The sequence below is a fragment of the Scardinius erythrophthalmus genome (genome assembly GCF_964197995.2).
Source record: "Scardinius erythrophthalmus genome assembly, chromosome: 21".
Taxonomy (NCBI): domain Eukaryota; kingdom Metazoa; phylum Chordata; class Actinopteri; order Cypriniformes; family Leuciscidae; genus Scardinius; species Scardinius erythrophthalmus.
In genome coordinates, this window is record NC_138241.1 from 4,429,809 (window position 1) to 4,450,106 (window position 20,298).

The window sequence follows — 20,298 nt, forward strand, 5'->3', positions numbered from 1 at the left end:
TTGTAAGAGTGAACTTGTTAGTCTTTCATTGCTTTGACTGGGCACCAAAATACCAATAATAACCAGAGAAAAAAAGCCTAAAATAGACCATGACTCTTATTTTGATATGCATAATGTTCTTCTCTGGATGAAGATAAGAGTGGGGGGGAAACATCAGAGTAATGTTCATGAGTTCATTCATGATGTTCATCTGTGGTTGTCAAGCTCATGCGCACTGTGGTCAGAGCGGTATTAACACGATTAAGCTGTTTACATGCCTGTTTATTGCGTTTAAAATCAGCGTACACCACATATCTTAATGTGATTATGGTTACAACGATTATGAGCTTAATCTCAGTTTGATTGAAGTATTGTGTTTTCATGAGGTTTAATCACATTATTGCCCAAATCCCATAATAATCGCATTATGAGTGTGCCTGGAAGCCCTTTATTAGGAAAGAACAGTCCATTTTTCATTACATCCTTAAAACGTTGCCCTGTGCCTAACAAAGCTGTGCGGTTCACTGATATATTGTGCATGCCTAGCAGAACTAGCTGCTAATGCTAACCACTAACCAGTTCATCTTTCATGATTGTTCATGACATTGAGAATTAAGAATGGCCCGTAGGCGATAAACTATAGAGTTGAGCTCTCTACATCTAGACTTTGTGAGGTTCACACAAGCTGTTTCTGAGCCGATGAAAGTGAAAAGCTTGTCAGACAGGCATGAAAACAAGAGTCATGGAAAGATTGGCCTCTAAAGCTTTGGAAAATCGCATTCCTACTACATCGGTTTGAACATGAAAATTCACTGTTACTGTGTATTTAAACTCATGCTCTGCAAAACGTTGTTTACGTCAATAGATTGAAGCGTAATGCTCAGGAAGTCTTCGGCCACATGTGGTCTTCGCTGTCTCCACTAATATTCAGGGTGTAATCTGCTTTGAGGATTAGTGTTGTGCTATTTTCTGGAAAGAAGTAAAATGGTGCTACCGTCAGGAACTTGAATACACATGTGTAAAATTAATGCTTTCTGATTATAACAAAATCACGAGACTTTAGATTGCAATTATCTTAATGTATTTCTTACTTGGCAATCAAGTTTCCTAAAGGCTGTGCCAAACAACACTGTCTCCCTCAGCCAATGGAAGCTGGACCGGGACAATCGGTTTGTCTGATCAATGGCAGGATGAGGAGGTTTTTTTTTTTTCATTTAGGTCTGCAGATGGAAGAAACAATATTGACCTTTTAAGCAGTGCAAATGCTCATAGACGGCGGGGATTGAGTCATTTCCACGAATCAGTTCATTCAGACATTGGGGCTACAGTGGCTTTTGTGGTTGAAATGATGGATAAATAAAATCGGCTTTTAAGCCTCATCAAAACTAATACATTTACATTGAATATTATCAAAAGGCTGAACATTATTGGGGTATTTATTTAAGCTATATCATCCAACCATAGACTAGAGATGCCGAACACTGTAGTGAATCTGGTGTACAGAATCAAAGGTTTTCCTTGTATGGTTTCACTAAGACTTTCACTTACACACACACACACTGCATACATGCTGATGCTCTTTTGCAGTTATAAAGCTGCTGCTATAAGAAATGTTGATATAGGTCAAGCACAGTACGGACAGATGCAAGAGCTTTATTCATGCGAGCACTTAAAGAGCTTGTTCTGTACAACGTTTTTAATGGGGAGAGTATTCATGTGTCACGTGTATATAAACCAGTGAAGCTTTGATTTGCACTGCAAGTTTCATCCAAATGTGGGGGAAGAAAATAGAAGAAATTTATTTAAATCTTAAAATATTTTGATATAAAATATACAGTTGTGGCCAAAAGTGATGTCTGGAGGAGATGCTTGTTTTAATGACCCTACAAGTTCAATTAAAGCATCAAAATATGAGGGAAAATTTTTATATTTGTTTTAATATTTTTCAGAAGACCAAACCCCAAATTATTTGGCAAAAAAAGCCAAACAACAGCTACAGATTTTATTTTAGAAAAATCCATAGAAAAACTAAAAGCTCAAAGGACAAACAATTTGGCGTGATTCATCACAAATAAAACAATCTACTTCTCACACTCAATGGATCTATATATATATATATATATAGATGGATGGATAGATGATAAATATATATATATATATATATATATATATATATATATATATATATATATATATATATATATATATATGTATATATATATATATAAAAAATATATTCACATTCGATGGATGGATGGATAAATAGTTATAAATATAAATAGATATATTATAAAAATGTATGTTAATTTGTATTTATGTACATACATTCCTTCTAAAAATAGTGGAATTAAATCATGAGGACACAAGCGTTTCTTTGTTATTGTTCTCTAAATCCCTTCTCTTCTCTTCTCTCCGGCAGAATCTGCTGGCTTGTTTCCGGAGCGGTTCGGACAGTTTCACTGGAGACGCGTGTGAAGTGAAGGTCGCGGCCCCGTCACACTCTCCTTCAGCAGAGGCCGAGTACATGAGGATCCGGGCCATGGCTCAACAGGTACACCTGCACACCTCACTCACCTCGTTTCTTTTAATAACTAATAATTCCCGCCCAAGGCATACGCAGAATAAAGGAGCGGGGCCTGGTTGAGTTAGTTAGTAGTGTGTTAAACTGGCGGTTATGGTAAAGGGCGGGACATTTCCCAAACACACTCGAAGCGCTCGACCAATCACAACACACTGCTCCAGCCGACCAATCAGAGCACAGTGTGCTTTTCAGAAGGAGGGGCTTCATAGAGACAGGAAGTAAACAGAGCGTTACTGACAGACTGGGAAGAGAGGAGCCGCAACAATGGAGAATATGAGGAGAATAATCAACATTCAAGCAGGAAAACCTGTTCTAGTAGAGCACAAAAACAACATCAAGACTTTAAAATGGCCTCTTTAATAAACAGCTGCTTGGCTCTTTGTGTGTATAATTTGTTTATAATGGTTGGATTAATTTCTTCATCTTCCAGGTCTTCATGCTAGATACGCAGTGCTCACCTAAAACTCCCAGCAACAAGGAAGGGTTTGAGCACGCTCAGTCCTGTGTGCTGATCATTGAGCTTCCAGCCGATCAGCAATCCAACGGTCAAGCGCAGAAGAGGTGAGAGGATGGACATTAAACTCAGACTGCAGATATTTATTATTTTAATAACGTTGTGTAGATCATGACGTGATACAGGACTGCAAGAAAGCGAGGGGACGCATCGCTCCCAATATTCAGTTTAGTGGTTGATCAATATTGGTTTCAGTGACTGATATGTAAAATGCCATTCATCCATAGACCTGATATTAAAGAACCACTTTTTATAACTTACAATACAAAATGTTAAGTAAAATAAAATATAGTTAAATTACAGATTAAAACTGAAATGTTGTTTTAATCGAATGTAACCTGTGCTTGTGTGTTTTCTTCTCTTTCACATGCTGTGCTTGACACAGAAAAATTGGGTAAGGCCACTGCAAACAAAACCTGCATGCCTTACTGTTCTTCCATACTTTTTAAAGTGCCCCTGTTATCATTTTATCCCTTAAAACTCATCTTTGATCACCAAAATGACATTCATGCCTCTTATATATATATATATATATACAGTACCAGTCAAAAGTTTGGAAACATTACTATTTTTAATGTTTTTGAAAGAAGTCTCTTATGCTCATCAAGCCTGCAGTTAAAAACAAAAAAACAAACAAAAAAAAAACAGTAATATTATGAAATATTATTACAATTTAAAATAATGGTTCTCTTTTTTAATATACTTTAAAATGTTATTTATTTTTGTGATGCAAAGCTGAATTTTCATCAGCAAGTACTCCAGTCTTTGGTGTCTTATGATCCTTCAGAAATCATTCTAATATGCTGATTTATGATCAATGTTGGAAACAGTTGTGCTGCTTAATATTTTTTTATAACCTGAGATACTTTTTTCAGGATTATTTGATGAATAAAAAGTTAAAAAGAACTGTATTTATTTAGAATAGAAATCTTTTGCAACAATATACACTACCGTTCAAAAGTTTGGGAACAATAACTATTTTTTTTTAAAGAAATTAGTACTTTAATTCAACAAGGATGCGTTAAATTGATAAAAGGTGATGGTAACGATTTATATTGTTAGAAATGTTTTTATTTTGAATAAATGCTGTTTTTATGAATAAATGCTGTTAACGTTTTGCTCATCAATGAATCCTGAAAAAAGTATTCCAAAAAAATATATTAAACAGCACAACTGTTTCCATCATTGATAATAACTGAGTATCAAATCATCATATTAGAATGATTTCTGAAGGATCATAAGACACCAAAGACTGGAGTACTTGCTGATGAAAATTCAGCTTTGCATCACAAAAATAAATTACATTTTAAAGTATATTAAAAAAGAGAACCATTATTTTAAATTGTAATAATATTTCATAATATTAGTGTTTTTTGTTTTGTTTTTTTTTTTTTTTTAACTGCAGGCTTGATGAGCATAAGAGACTTCTTTCAAAAGCATTAAAAAAAGTAGTGTTTCCAAACTTTTGACTGGTACTGTATATATATAATATCTTGAATGTACTGTAACTCTACAGCATACCTGTCAACACTCCCGTTTTTTCCCGGGTTTCTCCCGTTTTTTAGCCCTATCTCCCGGACCCCTCCCGGTTTGTTATTTCTCCCGGGAAACTCCCGTAATTTGCATGGCCCAAACTCCTTTATGAATAATCGGACCAATATGTTTGTCTAATGTTGACCAGTTGCCAGATCTTGTATTAAATGCATTATATTCACACAATCCACACACCATATACAATTTCAACCCGTTTGTCACCTCAACCTGGCAACCCATAACCCAGTTGCACAGTCGCGGAAAGTTTAACCCGAAAGCGAGCCGATAGACATGGCAGGTGAAGGCGGTGTCCCTGCAAAGAAACCGAAGTACAGTTGTAAATTTCAACAATGTTGGACGCAACAATTTATGTGCATCTTACCATTTATGGGTATAGCAATGTAAATAATACACTTAACATGTGTATTATCTCCTGGATTTTGAAAACCAAATGCTGACAGGTATGCTCTACACCCTTGCCTCATTTACTATTTGCGGTTCTCTAAATATGCAAATGAGCCCCGCCTCCACTCACTCACTCACTCAGAGATCCACTGGTTGACGATCACACGTTGATCTGATTGGTTACTAGGTAGTTTGTGACGTCAGAAACACCAGCGATTTCTAAGTGTGTTTTTGAGACTGTCTTTGGTTCACTGCAGTTTTAAGGAGGAAATACTCAGCAATGCTGTCGACTTATGAATTTACACATGCTTTGTCTTAAAGCATATTAAAAACACCACATAGACATATAAACAACATTAAAAGCTGGATTTTCACCACAGGGGGACTTTAAAGTAATCTAATTATCACCTACAGAACCGGGTTGTACACTGCATGACACTGCATTTGTTTAGATTTTTTGTATACCAATTAGGGTATCCTAATATGAACATTTTGGCCGATACCGATAATTCTTTATATTTTAAAGCCGATAACCGATATATTGTCCGATAAATCTAAATCCATATTTTTATATAATTTTTGAAAGTCTGATTACAAAAGTCTCACCATTAAAAGCCATGTTCTCATTAAAATTTGTATGTAGCCTATATGACCTTAATTGTATTTTCCTTTTTTGAAGTGATTCCAATCATATTTCAAGCAATTAAAAAAACAAATTGCTTTAATATATCAGACAAATTTTCTTATCGGGCCGAAAACGATAACATAAAAAATGAATATATATCGGCCGATACTTTAGTGCTTGTAAATGAAATTCTGATCCTAAATGATCTGCTTAAAGCGAACCGAACGCATGTTTCTGTGCAGGATTCCCTTCAGGACTCTGGTGGTGAGTTTGCTGTCCCATCAGGTGCTCCTGCAGAACCTGTATGATATCCTCTTGGAAGAGTTTGTGAAAGGCTCTGGGATCTCCGAGGGCCAGGCCAGGGTCCCGGGAGTGTCGGAGCCCCGAGGCGCAGGCTTTCTCCGCTACATCTCCATGCAGAACCTGGCCATCATCTTTGACCTGCTGCTGGACTCGTACCGCACCGCGCGGGAGTTCGACACGCGTCCCGGCCTCAAGTATCTGCTCATGAAAGTGTCAGGGGTGTGTGGAGCTGCGAACTTGTACCGCCAATCTGCCATGAGCTTCAATATCTACTTTCAGGTACATTTACACTCTTACCTCAGTATATACAGGGACAAAACAATTTGAGCACCAGCGGAATAGGCCATATTTCTTTACTTAGGTGTTTTACAAAAATTGGGCTTTAAGGGTGCTTTTCACATCTGTAGTTCGGTTCATTTGGTCCAAACCAAGGGCGAAAAATGATAGATAGTAGCATTTTTCAGGCGTTTTGGTTCCTTTTCACACCACACTGATTGCTCTGGTCCGAATCAGTTTATGAGTTGATAAAATGAAGTCACGTGACAACATCCACATCACTCGTTGGCCAGATGTGTCTTGAACGCAATCCCATAACTGCACTTCGATTGGTCAGAATTAAAGGTGCTGTATGTAGGATCCAGCGGCCTCTAGCGGTGATGTTTCAGATTGCAACAACAGTGCTCGTGTGCGTGCTCAAACTCAAGAGCGCGAACTCACTACCGGCGGCCACACTGAGACTTTCAACACAACGGCGAAAGCATCACACAACATGCTGGAAACTCTTGTAAACTCCCACTGCAACATTACCATAATAGGCTACTTTTATCAGCTTGACGTAGAACTAATGCTCCATGCTCGTACCATGATAACGTTACATTGACTGTATTTTGCCGACATGTGGTGTTATCTAGCATTATTTCACTAACTATTTGTGTATCTTTCACAATCAGCAATGTCAACATAGGTCAATGAATGAAAACGAAAACGGTTAGTCAACTAGACTGGACAATTTCAGTGTAACAATAAGACAGTAGGAAGTAATATTACTGTACTGAACATGTCTGGAAATGTGTATTATAAACAATATGATAGTAGTGGGATGAGTGATGTTAGACAGTAGATCTAGTACATAAAATAAAAGTTACATCCTAAAGCACCTGCTTTTTGTTATCATGGAACAGTCTTTTGTATTCATTTCATGTCTTATGTATGTTATATTTTACCTTGCTATTTCAAAACGGAGGTCTCTCCATAATTCAAACGCTCTGCCGATGTTGATCCGTGTTTTCATCCTGAGTCGATCCGATTGACGTTTGGCCTGACGAGCTTCAGCAGATATTTTTATATATATATATATATACTGTGTATATATATATATATATATATATATATATATATATATATTTGGAGTTTGTGTTGGAGTCTGTGTTGTGCTGGAGGCAGGTCGTTTTTTGGTGTTATCAGACTCCATGTCGTTAGCTGCAGTACAGTTGCAATAGACTGTAGGCTCGGGAGCGCGCATGCACGTCACATCCGGTGGATTTCGCAGAAAATCCGACCCGGAGACTTCACATAAAAATAGGATTACTGGCCTTCAGAGGTAATAGCAAAACACGAAAAGTGTATCAATGTAATGTGTGATTACAACCCCTTCACAGACGGCCAATAAAAAAAGGATTCATTTTATAAAAAAAGTTACATACAGCACCTTTAACGTGCTGGAAAATTCCAACAGAACTCCCAGAAGTAATCGGGCAGACAACACGCCGCTGTTTACTATGGAGAGACGACTGCGTGGGCTGATTGTATCCCTGGTCATATTTTATTATATAGTTTGTCTACACCACTTTAGGCAAACAATAACATGTGAGAATGAAGCGCGGATATGCGGCTTGAAAATAACGTGTCAATGCACTGCACGCGGCGAAGGCGTATCGCAAGTCACTTCAGGAGGAGGCGTGCATTAATGTTGCTAAACACTGACATGCTCATCATCCAAAAAAATGACCAATGATCCATCAGGTAATGTTGTGCCCTTTCTCTCTTTAAAATAGTTTTTGACAGTTGGGACATATGGTCATCATACCTAATTTCTATCAGGCTCCGCACCTCCTCACAACTTTGTCCGCGAGCTGCCATGCTTAAAGTGCAAACTGTCAACAAACATTTCTCCTCATCCCATAATGCACAGTGCAGCTGACTACGGCAACTGGTTTACGTTCTCACCAGAAACGAACCGCTCCAGAGTTTGTTTGAAAGCGTACCGAGACCACCTCTTCCAGGAGGTCTTGGGACGCTTGTTTTGTCCGCTTTTGGTGCGCACCCGAGTGCGATTGCCGCATTCACTCCTGCCCAAACGAACCGCACCAATGAGGAAAACGACTCTAGTGCGATTCAACCGAACTAAATGAGGCAGGTGTGAAAGCACACTAATACAGCTTCCAACCATATTAGAATAGATTAACTCGAAATTTGATACGGTAGGGGGCGCTATTACGCATCTTCTGAAAGAGTGCAGAATCTCTGGATCAAAACACAGGCGAAGAAGAAGCAGAAACAAGTTATAGCATGTGTAAGCAGATCCATATCCATATACTGTATGTGAAATAACGCGATTAACCACTAAACAGCAAATAAATCAAAACTGTCTGGTAAAAAAGTAATGGTAGTGAATAATGTCGAGCTTTAGGACTGTGGATGTGGGGGTGTTGATGGACTCGATCTACTCCATCTGTGTTTTGATCATCGTTCTGAATCTGATTCAGATGTAGTCTTTGACAAAAACATGATTTTATCAGCTTTTCCCCTAAAAATGTAGCTTTTTTTATGAAACGTGATAAAAAAGAAATGCATGAAGCTAGAACAAGACAGTTTTTTGTTTGTTTAAAAGCAGAGTGTCCGTTCTTTCTTATGATATATTGCATGTTCAGATATTCATGCAACAAAATATTCTGGGGGCCATAAAACTTTTGTGAAAATGATCAAAAATCCTGGCGCTGTCTGGCAACTTTTTTCAAAAATGCTGTCGGGGAAAGAGTTAATACATCTTTTGAATGTGGTCCATCAGAACATTGCCAGTTGCTTCAGAGATGTTGAAGGAGGGAATCTGCTTCTCACTCAATAATATTCTTTATCCTTTTGAAAAAACAAAACCAGCAACAACAACATACAATCACATCTAAACAAGACAGAACAATCATTTGGTCATTCATACATAAAACAACATTGATGAAAGTATGTCAGATGATACACTGGTCAATAAACATGTCATGAAGTTGTAAACACAATCCATTTTTCCCAATACTGCAAATACTTATCCATCTGTAGGTTTAAAGCGAAAATCATCCTCTCCATAGTTTGGCCACTGGTCATAATGTCCAGCCACTCAGCCTTTGTCGGGGGTTCAGATTGTAGCCACTTTCGTGTTACAGCTTTCTTGCTGGCTGCTAATAATATCTTTAAAAGATACTTGTCTTTCATCATCAAATGAGCTGCTAAGTTGCCCAGGTAAATTGTAGAAAATGAGGAGTCAATTCCATCACCGAAAATATAATGTATTACTTGTATTACCTCCTGCCAATATGTCTGAATGGCTGGGCAGCTCTACACTAGTAATCCAGAGATCTCGCGAGAGCACAAGTTGAATTTGCTCAGCGAGTTACTCTGGTGTCGAGTAATGATGCTCATTAAATATGCCCCTCTATCCGAGCTGCACCAATCACATCGGGTTATCTGATATAGGCGGGCCAGAGGCGAGATGACGACAGCGCTGTGAGGTCAAAGTCATTGGTAAACATTGCAAGATGGCTATGGATGAACACCAGTTGTTTGAAACGGCTTTGGCTGCTATAATGAACGAGTTAGACTTGGCTTTTTCTCTAAAAGAGGAACAGAAGACGGCGCTCGAATCGTTCCTTTGCAAGAAGGGCGTTTTTGCTGTTTTGCCGACCGGATACATCAAGAGTCAACCAGTTAGCTCCGCTGGTAGCTAAGCAATGTTGTGATTGGTCGCAGTGTTATCCAATTGCGTGCGTTTCAAATGCATGCTTGGTGCCGCCCCTCGAGCTGGACGATTTTCATTAGTTGACGCCAGACCATTAATCTTTTAGATTTAGGTCTGGATTTCCAGGCTAGGGCAGCTCCAGAATACATGAAAATGGTCTGCCAGCTGTTCCCCACATTTCCTCCAACATGGATCACTTCCCTTCTCGCAAGTCTGAATAGATTTTAACTTGGGGGTTACAAAGTATCTAATAAGATTCCTCCAAGAAGTCTGCCCACAAACCCGAGCCTGTCGCCTGTACAGAACAGATATTCAGCCAGTCTTCCTCTGAAACACCTAGACCAGAATCTTTTCCCCACTTTAATCTAACCCTATTTGTTGATTATTTCTTTATGGATTGATTGGCTAGATTTAGTTTTGAGACAAGTTTCCTATTATCTTTATTTTTATACATGCCAATAAATAGATCAGTTAAATTGGTGTCATGCTTCTACATGTATCGGATCTCTTTATTAAAATAAGTTCTAGTTTGCAAGTACCTAAAAAAAAATCAAGTTTTCCCAAACCATATTTATCTTAAATCTCCTGAAAGCTATCTAATTCTCCCTTTGATGAAAATGAACTAAAAGAGGTGATGCCAAGCCTATACCAGAGCTGAAACCTCCCATCAGCCCTTGCTGGTTTAAAGTTGGGGGCGAAAGCAACCCATCTTAATAGTCTAGATTGTCTTTCAAGTAACAGAGATTTGCATTCTTTAAACCAGATTCTAAAAGGAATCTGCATTGATTTAAACGTTTAGAATACTCTTCATATAAAAGTTTGCTACCCAGCACTGATTGCAATGGTACAGTCCGCTGCGAGATCTCCAAATACGTCCACTTTGCTATATATTCTGGGTTACAGCAGCATGCTAAAGGTCTTAGCTGGGCTGCTTTGAAATAATCTGATAAACATGGCAGTGATCTACACCCTTTCTCTTTTGGTAGTGTTTTAAATTGAATTCTTGGCCTCCTACCCCCCCCCCCCCCCATACGAATCTTGAAGTCCACTTATCCCATTCAGCAAATTGTTTTAACAGAACTTCGACTGGTAAGGATTGGAAGAGGTATAAGAGTCGGGGGAGCATGTTCATTTTTTCTGTATCTATCCTGTTATGCATCTGTAAGGGCAGTTGGGACCACCTATATATATATATATATATATATATATATATATATATATATATATATGATTTAATGTTCTCACTTATAGGGCCATAATTGCTGTCAAACAATTTAGAAATATCCTTTGTTATTATAATCCCCATGTACTTAATACTTGATGAATTCCACTTAAATTTTAATCTACTCAGCATGTCACTCTGAGGGGTGTAGTTAAAACTTAAGATTTGTGTTTTTTTTTACATTTAATTTATATCCCGAGTAAGTGCTGAATTTTTTTAAGATGGACATCAACCTAGGGATCCTAACCTCTGGTGCTGCAACAAACAACAGAACATCGCCTGCGTACAGACACATCTTTTGTTCGAAACCTCGAACCCTCGTTCCTGGTTGTATGATCATAACTCCATCTTTTTCACATTTTAGCAGTGGTGTCTGAGATTAAATCTTTAATTGATGTTGGTTTGTGGAAACAGTTTTCAGGGTGAATGTTGAGGTTTGCTGTCAGTTTGCTGCAGTTCTGTGTTGTTTTGGACACAATTCTTCTTAGTGTTCGACGGTCCCTGTCATTCACTTTAAGTTTTTGCCCTCTATTCTTCTGCGCTGATTAATTATATAAATGTATCATGGTTTCCACAAAGCAGCAAAAACTGTTTTCAACCTAGTATTTTAAAAAGGTAATAATCAGAAATGTTTGAGCATCAAATCATCATATTAGAGTGATTTCTGAAGGATCATGTGACACTGAAGACTGCAGTAATGATGCTGAAAATTCAGGTTTGGAATAAATTACAGTATAAAATATATTCACATAGAAAACACCTATACTTATAATAATATTTCACAATATCACTGTTTTACTGTATTTTTGATCAAATAGTTGCAGCCTATATATACAGTTGTGGTCAGAATTAATGGCACCCCTGGTAAATATGATAAAAAATGGCTGTAAAAATGAATCTGCATTGTTTATCCTTTTGATCTTTCATTCAAAAAAATCACAAAAATCTAACCTTTCACTGAAGCAAAAGAATTGAAAGTGGGGGGGAAATCACATTATGAAATAAATGCTTTTCTCCAAAACACGCTGGCCATAATTATTGGCCACTCGAACTTTCCTCCTCACCGTGCATTAAGACAATATAGACACACGTCCTCTTCCTGGCAGATTCGTAACATCTTTAGTTGATTGGAACTTCTTAATTATTGCCCTGATGGCCAAAATGGGGATTTTCAATTCTTTAGATATTTTCTTACAGCCACTTTCTATTTTGTGAAGCTCAACAATCTTTTGCTGCACAGCAGAACTATATTCTTTGGTTTTACTCATTGCGATGGATGATTCAGGGAATTTTGCCTTTGTGTTTCCTCATATTTAAACTCCTGTGAAAAAAGAAGTCATAGCTGGACAGTTTCATGTTCCTAGTCACCCTGGTGTGCTAAAAAAAGGTAAATATTAATGGGAATATACTTCAGAGATATTTTACTCGTAAAAAATTCTAGGGGTGCCAACGTGTTTTGGAGAAAAACATTTATTTCATAATGTGATTTCCCGCCCACTTTTAATTATTTTAATTCAATGAAAGGTTAGATTTTTGCAAGTTTTTTTAATGAAAGATCAAGAGGATAAACAAAGGATTATTTTTTTTACAGCCATTTTTGATCATATTTACCAGGGTGCCATTAATTCTGATTACAACTGTATATTAAAAATGGTATATGTATAAATGAGTAAAAGTTGTTAGTTTCTGATACTAATGAATTTCTATTTTGCATAGCAACACAGTAATCACTTTACTTTGACAGCACAAACGCTGTCAGTTTTGTTGCTGCCGTTCTGACACACTGTAGATGTGTGAAACCTTACGGTGTTCATTAAGCGTAAGAATTTGTCATTTCAAATGATTTAACTGGTGAATATCTTTGTTCATGAAGCATCATCTCAATATGCTTTCCTGTTGGGTGTTCAGGCTTTGCTGTGTGCAATGCTGACGAACCAGGAGAACATGACGGTGGAGCAGGTGAAGAAGATCCTGAGTGAGGAAGAGGAGGGCGGCTCAGACTCGTCCCAGCAGTGCTCCTCTGAGGACGAAGATATCTTCGAGGAGATGGCCCAGGTGAGTCCTCCTCGTGCGCGGGAGAAGCGTCAGTGGCACGCTCGTGTCCCGTCTCTGAGCACACAACCCTCCAGCAGCGCAGACTGGGCCTGGCTGGTCAAACGCCTGCACAAACTCTGCATGGACTCGTGCAACAACTACATCCAGATGCACCTGGACCTGGAGAGCAGTTTAGGAGAACAACCCACACACCGGGCCGACCCACTCTTTTTCTTACCGCTTTTTAATTCGGAGACGTCCACGCCCTCGACCGGGGGCCTGTCGGGTCACGGGACGCCTTCCGAGGACAGTGTCCGCCTTCACCTTGACGAGACGCCCTCGGATGAGATCCTCAGTCCCGGTGGATCGAGTGCAAGTGTCCCCCAGCTGAGAGGAGACCGGAGAGACGGGGCCCGTAAGAAGGAGTGGTGGGAGAGTGCGGGAAACAAGCTGTACACCATCGCCACCGACAAAACCATCAGTAAACTCATGATCGAGTACAAGAAACGCAAGCAGCAGCAGCACAATCACACTGTGTTTCCCAAAGATGCCACAGCGGGAGAGAAGAGGGGCGAGGCGGGGACCCTGCGCGGGCCGGACCCCCCGGGACCCCCGAGGCCTCAGCAACTGGTGGAGCCGGGGCCGATGCGACACTCCTTCAGCGCGGGGCCCGAGCTCCTGAGGCAAGAGAAGAGGACCCGATCCGGCTCCACGGCCAGCTCACACAACATCTCCATCAGAGACTCTGAGGCACAGATACAGGTGAGGCGCGACAGGAGACACATGAGCAAGACTCACTGCGGATCAGTCATTTTATAATCATGAATAATGCATTTACCAAAGTTGACATAGGCCTCGTTTACACTGCAGGTCTTGATGCCCAATTTTGATTTGTTACCTTTATCCGATTTTTTTGACCGTCCGTTTACACGTTCTTTCAACTGTGACCCATATCCGATTCATGTGTTTACACTTGCCATGCTATCTGAAACATCGCGCATGCTTAAAGGGTTAAATTATCTTGCAAAGATGGACGGACGCGAAATATGCTTGATGCTAGCTCTGCGATATATGCGAAGTTTGCCAAACATCACCATGATTTTGAGGCGAAGGAGGACGAAAAGTGCCATCATTGCACATATGCTTCAGTTATTGTGTGTGAGAGAGATCTCAGGACTGGTGGGAGCATATTGGCTTTAAATATTGGCTTTAACAAGGAGCAGTGGGTCTGAAATTTTGTTGTGTACAACAATATGTTGTGTCAACGTTTGTCCACATTCCTCTCCTTGTTGTCGGGCCATCCGTCCCTTTGCAGACACACGTCAGGGTTTCTCTCGTCATTAAACCGCGGAGACGTAATGCCTCAGAAAATCCGATCTGCCTGTTTACATGACAGTCGCATTGGCACATATCCGATTTATTTCCACATATGAATGAGGCCTGAAACTGATCTTGAAATATCCGAATGCATGCGTTTTTTTCCTGTTTACACGTCATAGAACACATCCGATCTGTGTCACATATGAGCAAAAAATCGGAATTGGGTCACATTTCACTGACAGTGTAAACGAGGCCATAGGCCTGAAATGTGACCCAATTCCGATGTTGTGACACAGATCGGATGTGTTTTATGACGTGTAAACAGGAAAAAAACGCATGCATTCGGATATTTTGAGACCGGTTTCAGGCCTCATTCATATGTGGAAATAAATCAGATATGTGCCAGTGCGACTGTCATGTAAACGGGCAGATCGGATTTTCTGAGGCATTACGTCTCCGCGGTTTAATGACGAGAGAAACCCCGACGCGGATGGTGTCGTCGTAGAAGAGGAATGTGGACAAACGTTGACACAACATATCAAAGGTTGGCTTGCTCATCCTAAAGTTTCGGACCCGCTGCTCCTCGTTAAAGCCCTCCACAATATGCTCCCGCCAGTCCTGAGATCTCTCTCGCACGCAATAACTCCAATAAAGTTACATCGAGTGTAACCTAATTCTGTATTTTTAGCTAAGCAGAATCATGAATATTTCTATTCTGGCGTCACCATTGAGCTGATCATTCCTGATATAACACCAATGTAGCATTTGAATGAAAAGTACTTTTTATTAACCGTTTATGTGTCTGGGAAGTAATCCTATTTTAAGCCAATATTTTGGCTTTATTTAAAGTATCGTGAGCGTATAATATCATATCTTGAGATAGTATCATGTATCGAACCGAATCGTGACACGAGTGTATTTACACACCTACTATATTTTTACATTAAAACAATTTTGCTACATATTTTTGTTTTGTTTTATAGCCTTCGGAAGGAATTAAACCGATCGTGACATTAATAGAAGAATATAGAGTCAAATTACAGAACTTTCAGCGTTTTTTTCTGGAATTGCATATTTCTTGTATGGGACTGATATTCTTTTATGCATATTTTATGTCATGTCGATTTTCCTGCCCAGGCCTGGACCAACATGGTCCTCACGATCCTGAATCAGATCCAGGTGTTGTCGGACCCCACGTTCATGGCCCTCCAGCCAGCCGTGTTCCCCTGCATCAGTCAGCTGACCTGTCATGTGACCGACCTCAGAGTGAGGCAGGCGGTGCGCGAGTGGCTCGGGCGAGTGGGACGCGTTTATGACATCATCCTGTGATGACCCGGCTCATGTGCTTTACTCTTTACGCTCATGTATTCTGTGACGTCTAACTATTTTTACCGTAGTGCACAGTGATCTCTGTGTAATACAAAACCCTTCTGCGAATGTTCTTCAATATCCATGCTGTTATATTCAGAATCTATATTTTTTATTTATTTATATCTCTGAATGTGCATTAGCTTTAAATGTACATGTGCCATATACAGAATTATGTTCATCTAACCCTTTAAAACTTCAACTTTAAACTCCCCTGAACATTTCAACCAGTTAAAGTCGTTGCACAATGAAACGTGGAACTTGATGCACTTTCGTTAATGCTTTGATTGATATATCTAAAGCATGAACTTGTGCTTTGCTAAATGCAGTTTTATGTTAGTATCATCACAACATAGTTCATGTACATATTATACAATGCCTTAAAATAGAAGTAATCAGAGGAATTGGCTTAAGTTACATATTTAATTCTGAACAAAAACACTGTACAAGACATTACGTCCTTTTGTAGTATCAGCTATAGTTTAAAATCAGGAGCCCGGATGTGTTGGCTTCATCTAGTTTGTTTCTGTCTGTAAATCTGGAAGCATTGGAGTCGCGTTCAACCTTCACAAGAAATCTGTTTAATATCTAATGTCCAACGTCCATCCAGTCAGGCAGAAACTGTGTGCCATAGATCCCACTACCCATAATCCAACGGGAATCTATGGTTTAACACATCAGACACTAGTTTTAGAGTTCACCAAACATCTGACTAAACTTGAATAAAACAGTGAGAAATCAAATGTACAGTAAGTGTAGTTTTTACAGCTGCACCGTATGTTGTCTTAAAAACCTAAAAGCCACTTGTAGAAGTTATCATCTTTTAACTGGAGACTATTTACAATCTATTTATTAAAAGTGGATATGTTTGCACTTTTAGGGGCATACAGTTTTAACGCTTTATCCCAAATATATTTTATTCCTTGATATCTAGAACTGCAGTTGTTTGAATATTCATTTTTGCCTTCAATCATCTGCATGTATTATGTATATGTTGATTTTTATGTGCGTGTGAAAAAGGATATTTATTTTGTGATGCTTAATGTTATTAAGAGAAATTTGCTCAACACGTATGACAAGCTACAAAGAAATGGTATGTAATTCATATACAGTTATTTCAAAAAAGGCTTCTGCGCTGTATACTTCGTTATGTGCAATGGGAACTATGAAAATCTGGACCCATATACAGATATTCTTTACATGTATCCAGTGCACACAGCCTGTGTTTCATGATCTTAGTGAGAATGTATAATCTTTAGCTCTATTTATTGCTCATATTCGGTTGTGTTTATGGAAACTGCTTTGCATAAACAACAGGGGGAGATTAAACTGGATGTTGAAAGGGACCAAAGACAAATTTATGTGACAAATGTATATTCAATATGAGATTGAATTCTGAAAAACTATTATGTACTTTATTTTTAGCAAAAAAAGTTTTTTTTTCTTAAGTTGAAAGCCTGATTTGATTATTTTTTCTTGTACCTCTTCTTCTTTTTGTTTCTTTTTCTAGGTACACACTGAAGGATAGTCTACATTTGTCTAGTTTGTGTCGGTTTTGTAAGTAGTCGACAGCACAAAAGTTCAGTTTGAACAGATTGTGAATATGTTCAGACAGTGTTTTGTCTGGACAAAAATAAGGACTTTATAAACTCTAAGGGATATTTTTAGTGGATGTTTAGTGCAAATGATTGGTTTGAGACTAAACTTTCAGCGCTTGGTCTAAATCCATAGGAAAACACTATGGATTATGGTGTGCAGACTTAAGCTAAACATAAAAATACAAGCTAAAACAGATAATACTCAAAACATGTCTTAATTTCATAATGCCACTCCATTCCCAGTGCACTAACATTAATCATCCCATAATGTACCACGCATATATATATTATTTGATATACGCTGGCGAGGATCTGTTAGTGTGTGTTTTGGAGGGAGTGCGCTCAGTACTTGTTTACTACATGCTGTTTATATCAAACTTCTGTCAATCAACTGCAGTACATGTGCATTACGCTGAATGTGCTCTGAAGTGTTTATTGGACGATCATTTATGTTGTAAGTGTTGTAGAATAAATAAGCAGAATTACAAACCGTGTGTTTTATTATTGGCAAGATTGACTGGCAAGTTTATTCTGTTTAATATTACTATTAAATCACATATGCACATATAAAGCAAACTGATTTGCAAAAAAACAGAACTTTTCTTTTGAGTGGATTCTTCATCTATTTTTGAAATCATATATATATGTGGATCGTTGATCTATGTCTAATCAGCATCTTGATATGCTCGGCAAAGGAGAAGTGCTCACTAACACAGATTTAGACAGATTTGTGAACAATATTTGAGAGTAATAGGCCTTTTGTGTACATAGAAAAAGTCTTAGATCTTTGAGTTCAGCTCATGAAAAATGGGGGCAAAAACAAGTGTTGCGTTTATAATATACAGTGTGTATGTGTATATATATATATAGAGGGAGAGAAGGTATACAGCACTTTACAATAAGGTTCCATTTGTTAACATTAGTAAACATGAATAAATAATACTTCTAGCATTTATTTTTAGTTCATGTTAATCTCAAAATTTACTAATACATTTTTTCACTCTTGGGTTGATGAACACCAAGGTCTTTAGTAATGCTTTTGCTGCATTTTCCAGCTTTGTGCATCTTTACAGTGCACTTTAAAGGTCCCGTGAAAGCTTTTGGGAAACCAAACGTTCTTGAGAAGACCAGATTTGTCTTTGTGCCTTTATTTAAAGGACAGGGAGGGAACCTGTGTGACCCACACTTCCAATCTCATCTCTTTAATTGACTCAAATAGCTTTTGGAAAGACGTTACACGGAGGTTCACTTACTTTTCCCAGCCTGCCCTTTCAATGATCACTCAACGTCTTCAATAAGAATGTGAAAAATAGAGATTTTGTGTGTAATCACTTCTATAATTGTGACTTAAATCAATAATCATGCATAAATTCAGATCGATTTTCAGAGGGCTCACAAACTTGCCACTTTATATATCAGCCCATTGTTATAGCAAATGTACGTACACTCAAAAAAATGATTCAAGGCCTTCTTAGGTATGACACACTTAAATTGTGTTCACTTTATTTAAATATATCTGATTAGGAATAATACGTATATATATTTAATAAGTCTAACGTAAAATGTATAAATAGTGTCATCTATGAGATTTCATTTAATTTGGTTAACTCAAATTAATTTGGCTTCGGAGAGCGTCATTTGCGCATGTGCAAGACAAGCTCAGAGAAGATGCTCAGAGGGTGTGGCCGCCATTTTATCGTCTGCCGCTGCAAGGACTGCAACGTCGTATTCGTTATTGGTAAGTAAGTATTATCTTGTTTGAGTATTTGTAATAAAGAATTTACCTCACTGTAAGAGGGTGTGTAACTTATATCATGATTTTGAGTGAAATATGCAACAGCAGTGAAAGTTATGCAAGGTGAATTGTTTTAAGTGTCCCTTCGATAGCTTAACTTACTCACGCAACGTTTAAATTCTGTGTTAGACCAGTCTAACGATCCCGAATTTGACTGTAACTGTGCAAAATTGGTTCTTAACTTATTGGCTTGCTAGCTGGATTGATATATCCGTCATAAAATGAATTGGAGGCTTGCGATCGCCGCGATTGTTTCGGCGCCGAGTCTATTTTTAGCTGCGTCACTCACTCACGCTGAATTGGCCACATTGCGTTTTTCTTGATCAAATTTGACCTGCCTAACATGAAAAATAAGACATTTCACCATAAAATCATGAAGTGAGGTGTTCCGTGTTTCACAATCACCATATGACATTAAGCGCTGTGGGGGAAAAAATACACGACAGGCCTTTTTTGTTCAAAGACCTGTTTGAATAATTAAAACTAGAGGTAACGTACATAAGGTAGAACTTATATCTCAATATTAAGATTACTTTGATCATGTAAACTACCTATTTACAACATCGTAGCTGAGCTGCCCAAGGTAAATCAGAGCAAGTGACAGACGGGTTAGCCTAAGTTACACCAGAACACCTGAAAAATGTGACAGAATGGACGATAGTCGTCTGTTTTTGACAATTGTAGACGATATAGACAATTGTACCAAGTAAACATTTAAAATTATTTTAAAATCAATTTAATTACTTGAGAGAATTGTAATATTAAGGGATTAGTTCACCTCAAAATGAAAATTTCCTGATAATTTACTCACCCTAATGTCATCCAAGATGTTCATGTCTTTCTTTTTTCAGTGGAAAAGAAATTAATTTTTTTGTGGAAAACATTTCATGATTTTTTTTTTTTTTAGAAAACGAACGACTGATTGTTTCGCTAGATAAGACCCTATTCCTCAGCTGGGATCATGCAGAGCCCTTTGAAGCACTTCAGAGCCCTTAGAAATTGCATTGATTTGGACTTC

At 38.4% G+C, this 20,298-nt stretch overlaps 1 protein-coding gene across 1 annotated transcript in view; it reads left to right on the forward strand.

The window, feature by feature from the left end:
- Window positions 1–18,058, forward strand: part of arfgef3 (ARFGEF family member 3) — a 67,496-nt gene extending 49,438 nt beyond the window's left edge. The window contains exons 32-36 of the mRNA XM_081351301.1: window positions 2,399–2,530; window positions 2,991–3,121; window positions 5,880–6,219; window positions 13,074–13,961; window positions 15,657–18,058. Of these exons, the coding sequence (XP_081207427.1) occupies window positions 2,399–2,530; window positions 2,991–3,121; window positions 5,880–6,219; window positions 13,074–13,961; window positions 15,657–15,848 (1,683 nt within the window). The 3' untranslated portion in view covers window positions 15,849–18,058. The remainder of the gene's footprint in view (window positions 1–2,398; window positions 2,531–2,990; window positions 3,122–5,879; window positions 6,220–13,073; window positions 13,962–15,656) is intronic.
- Window positions 18,059–20,298: the final 2,240 nt, after the last annotated feature.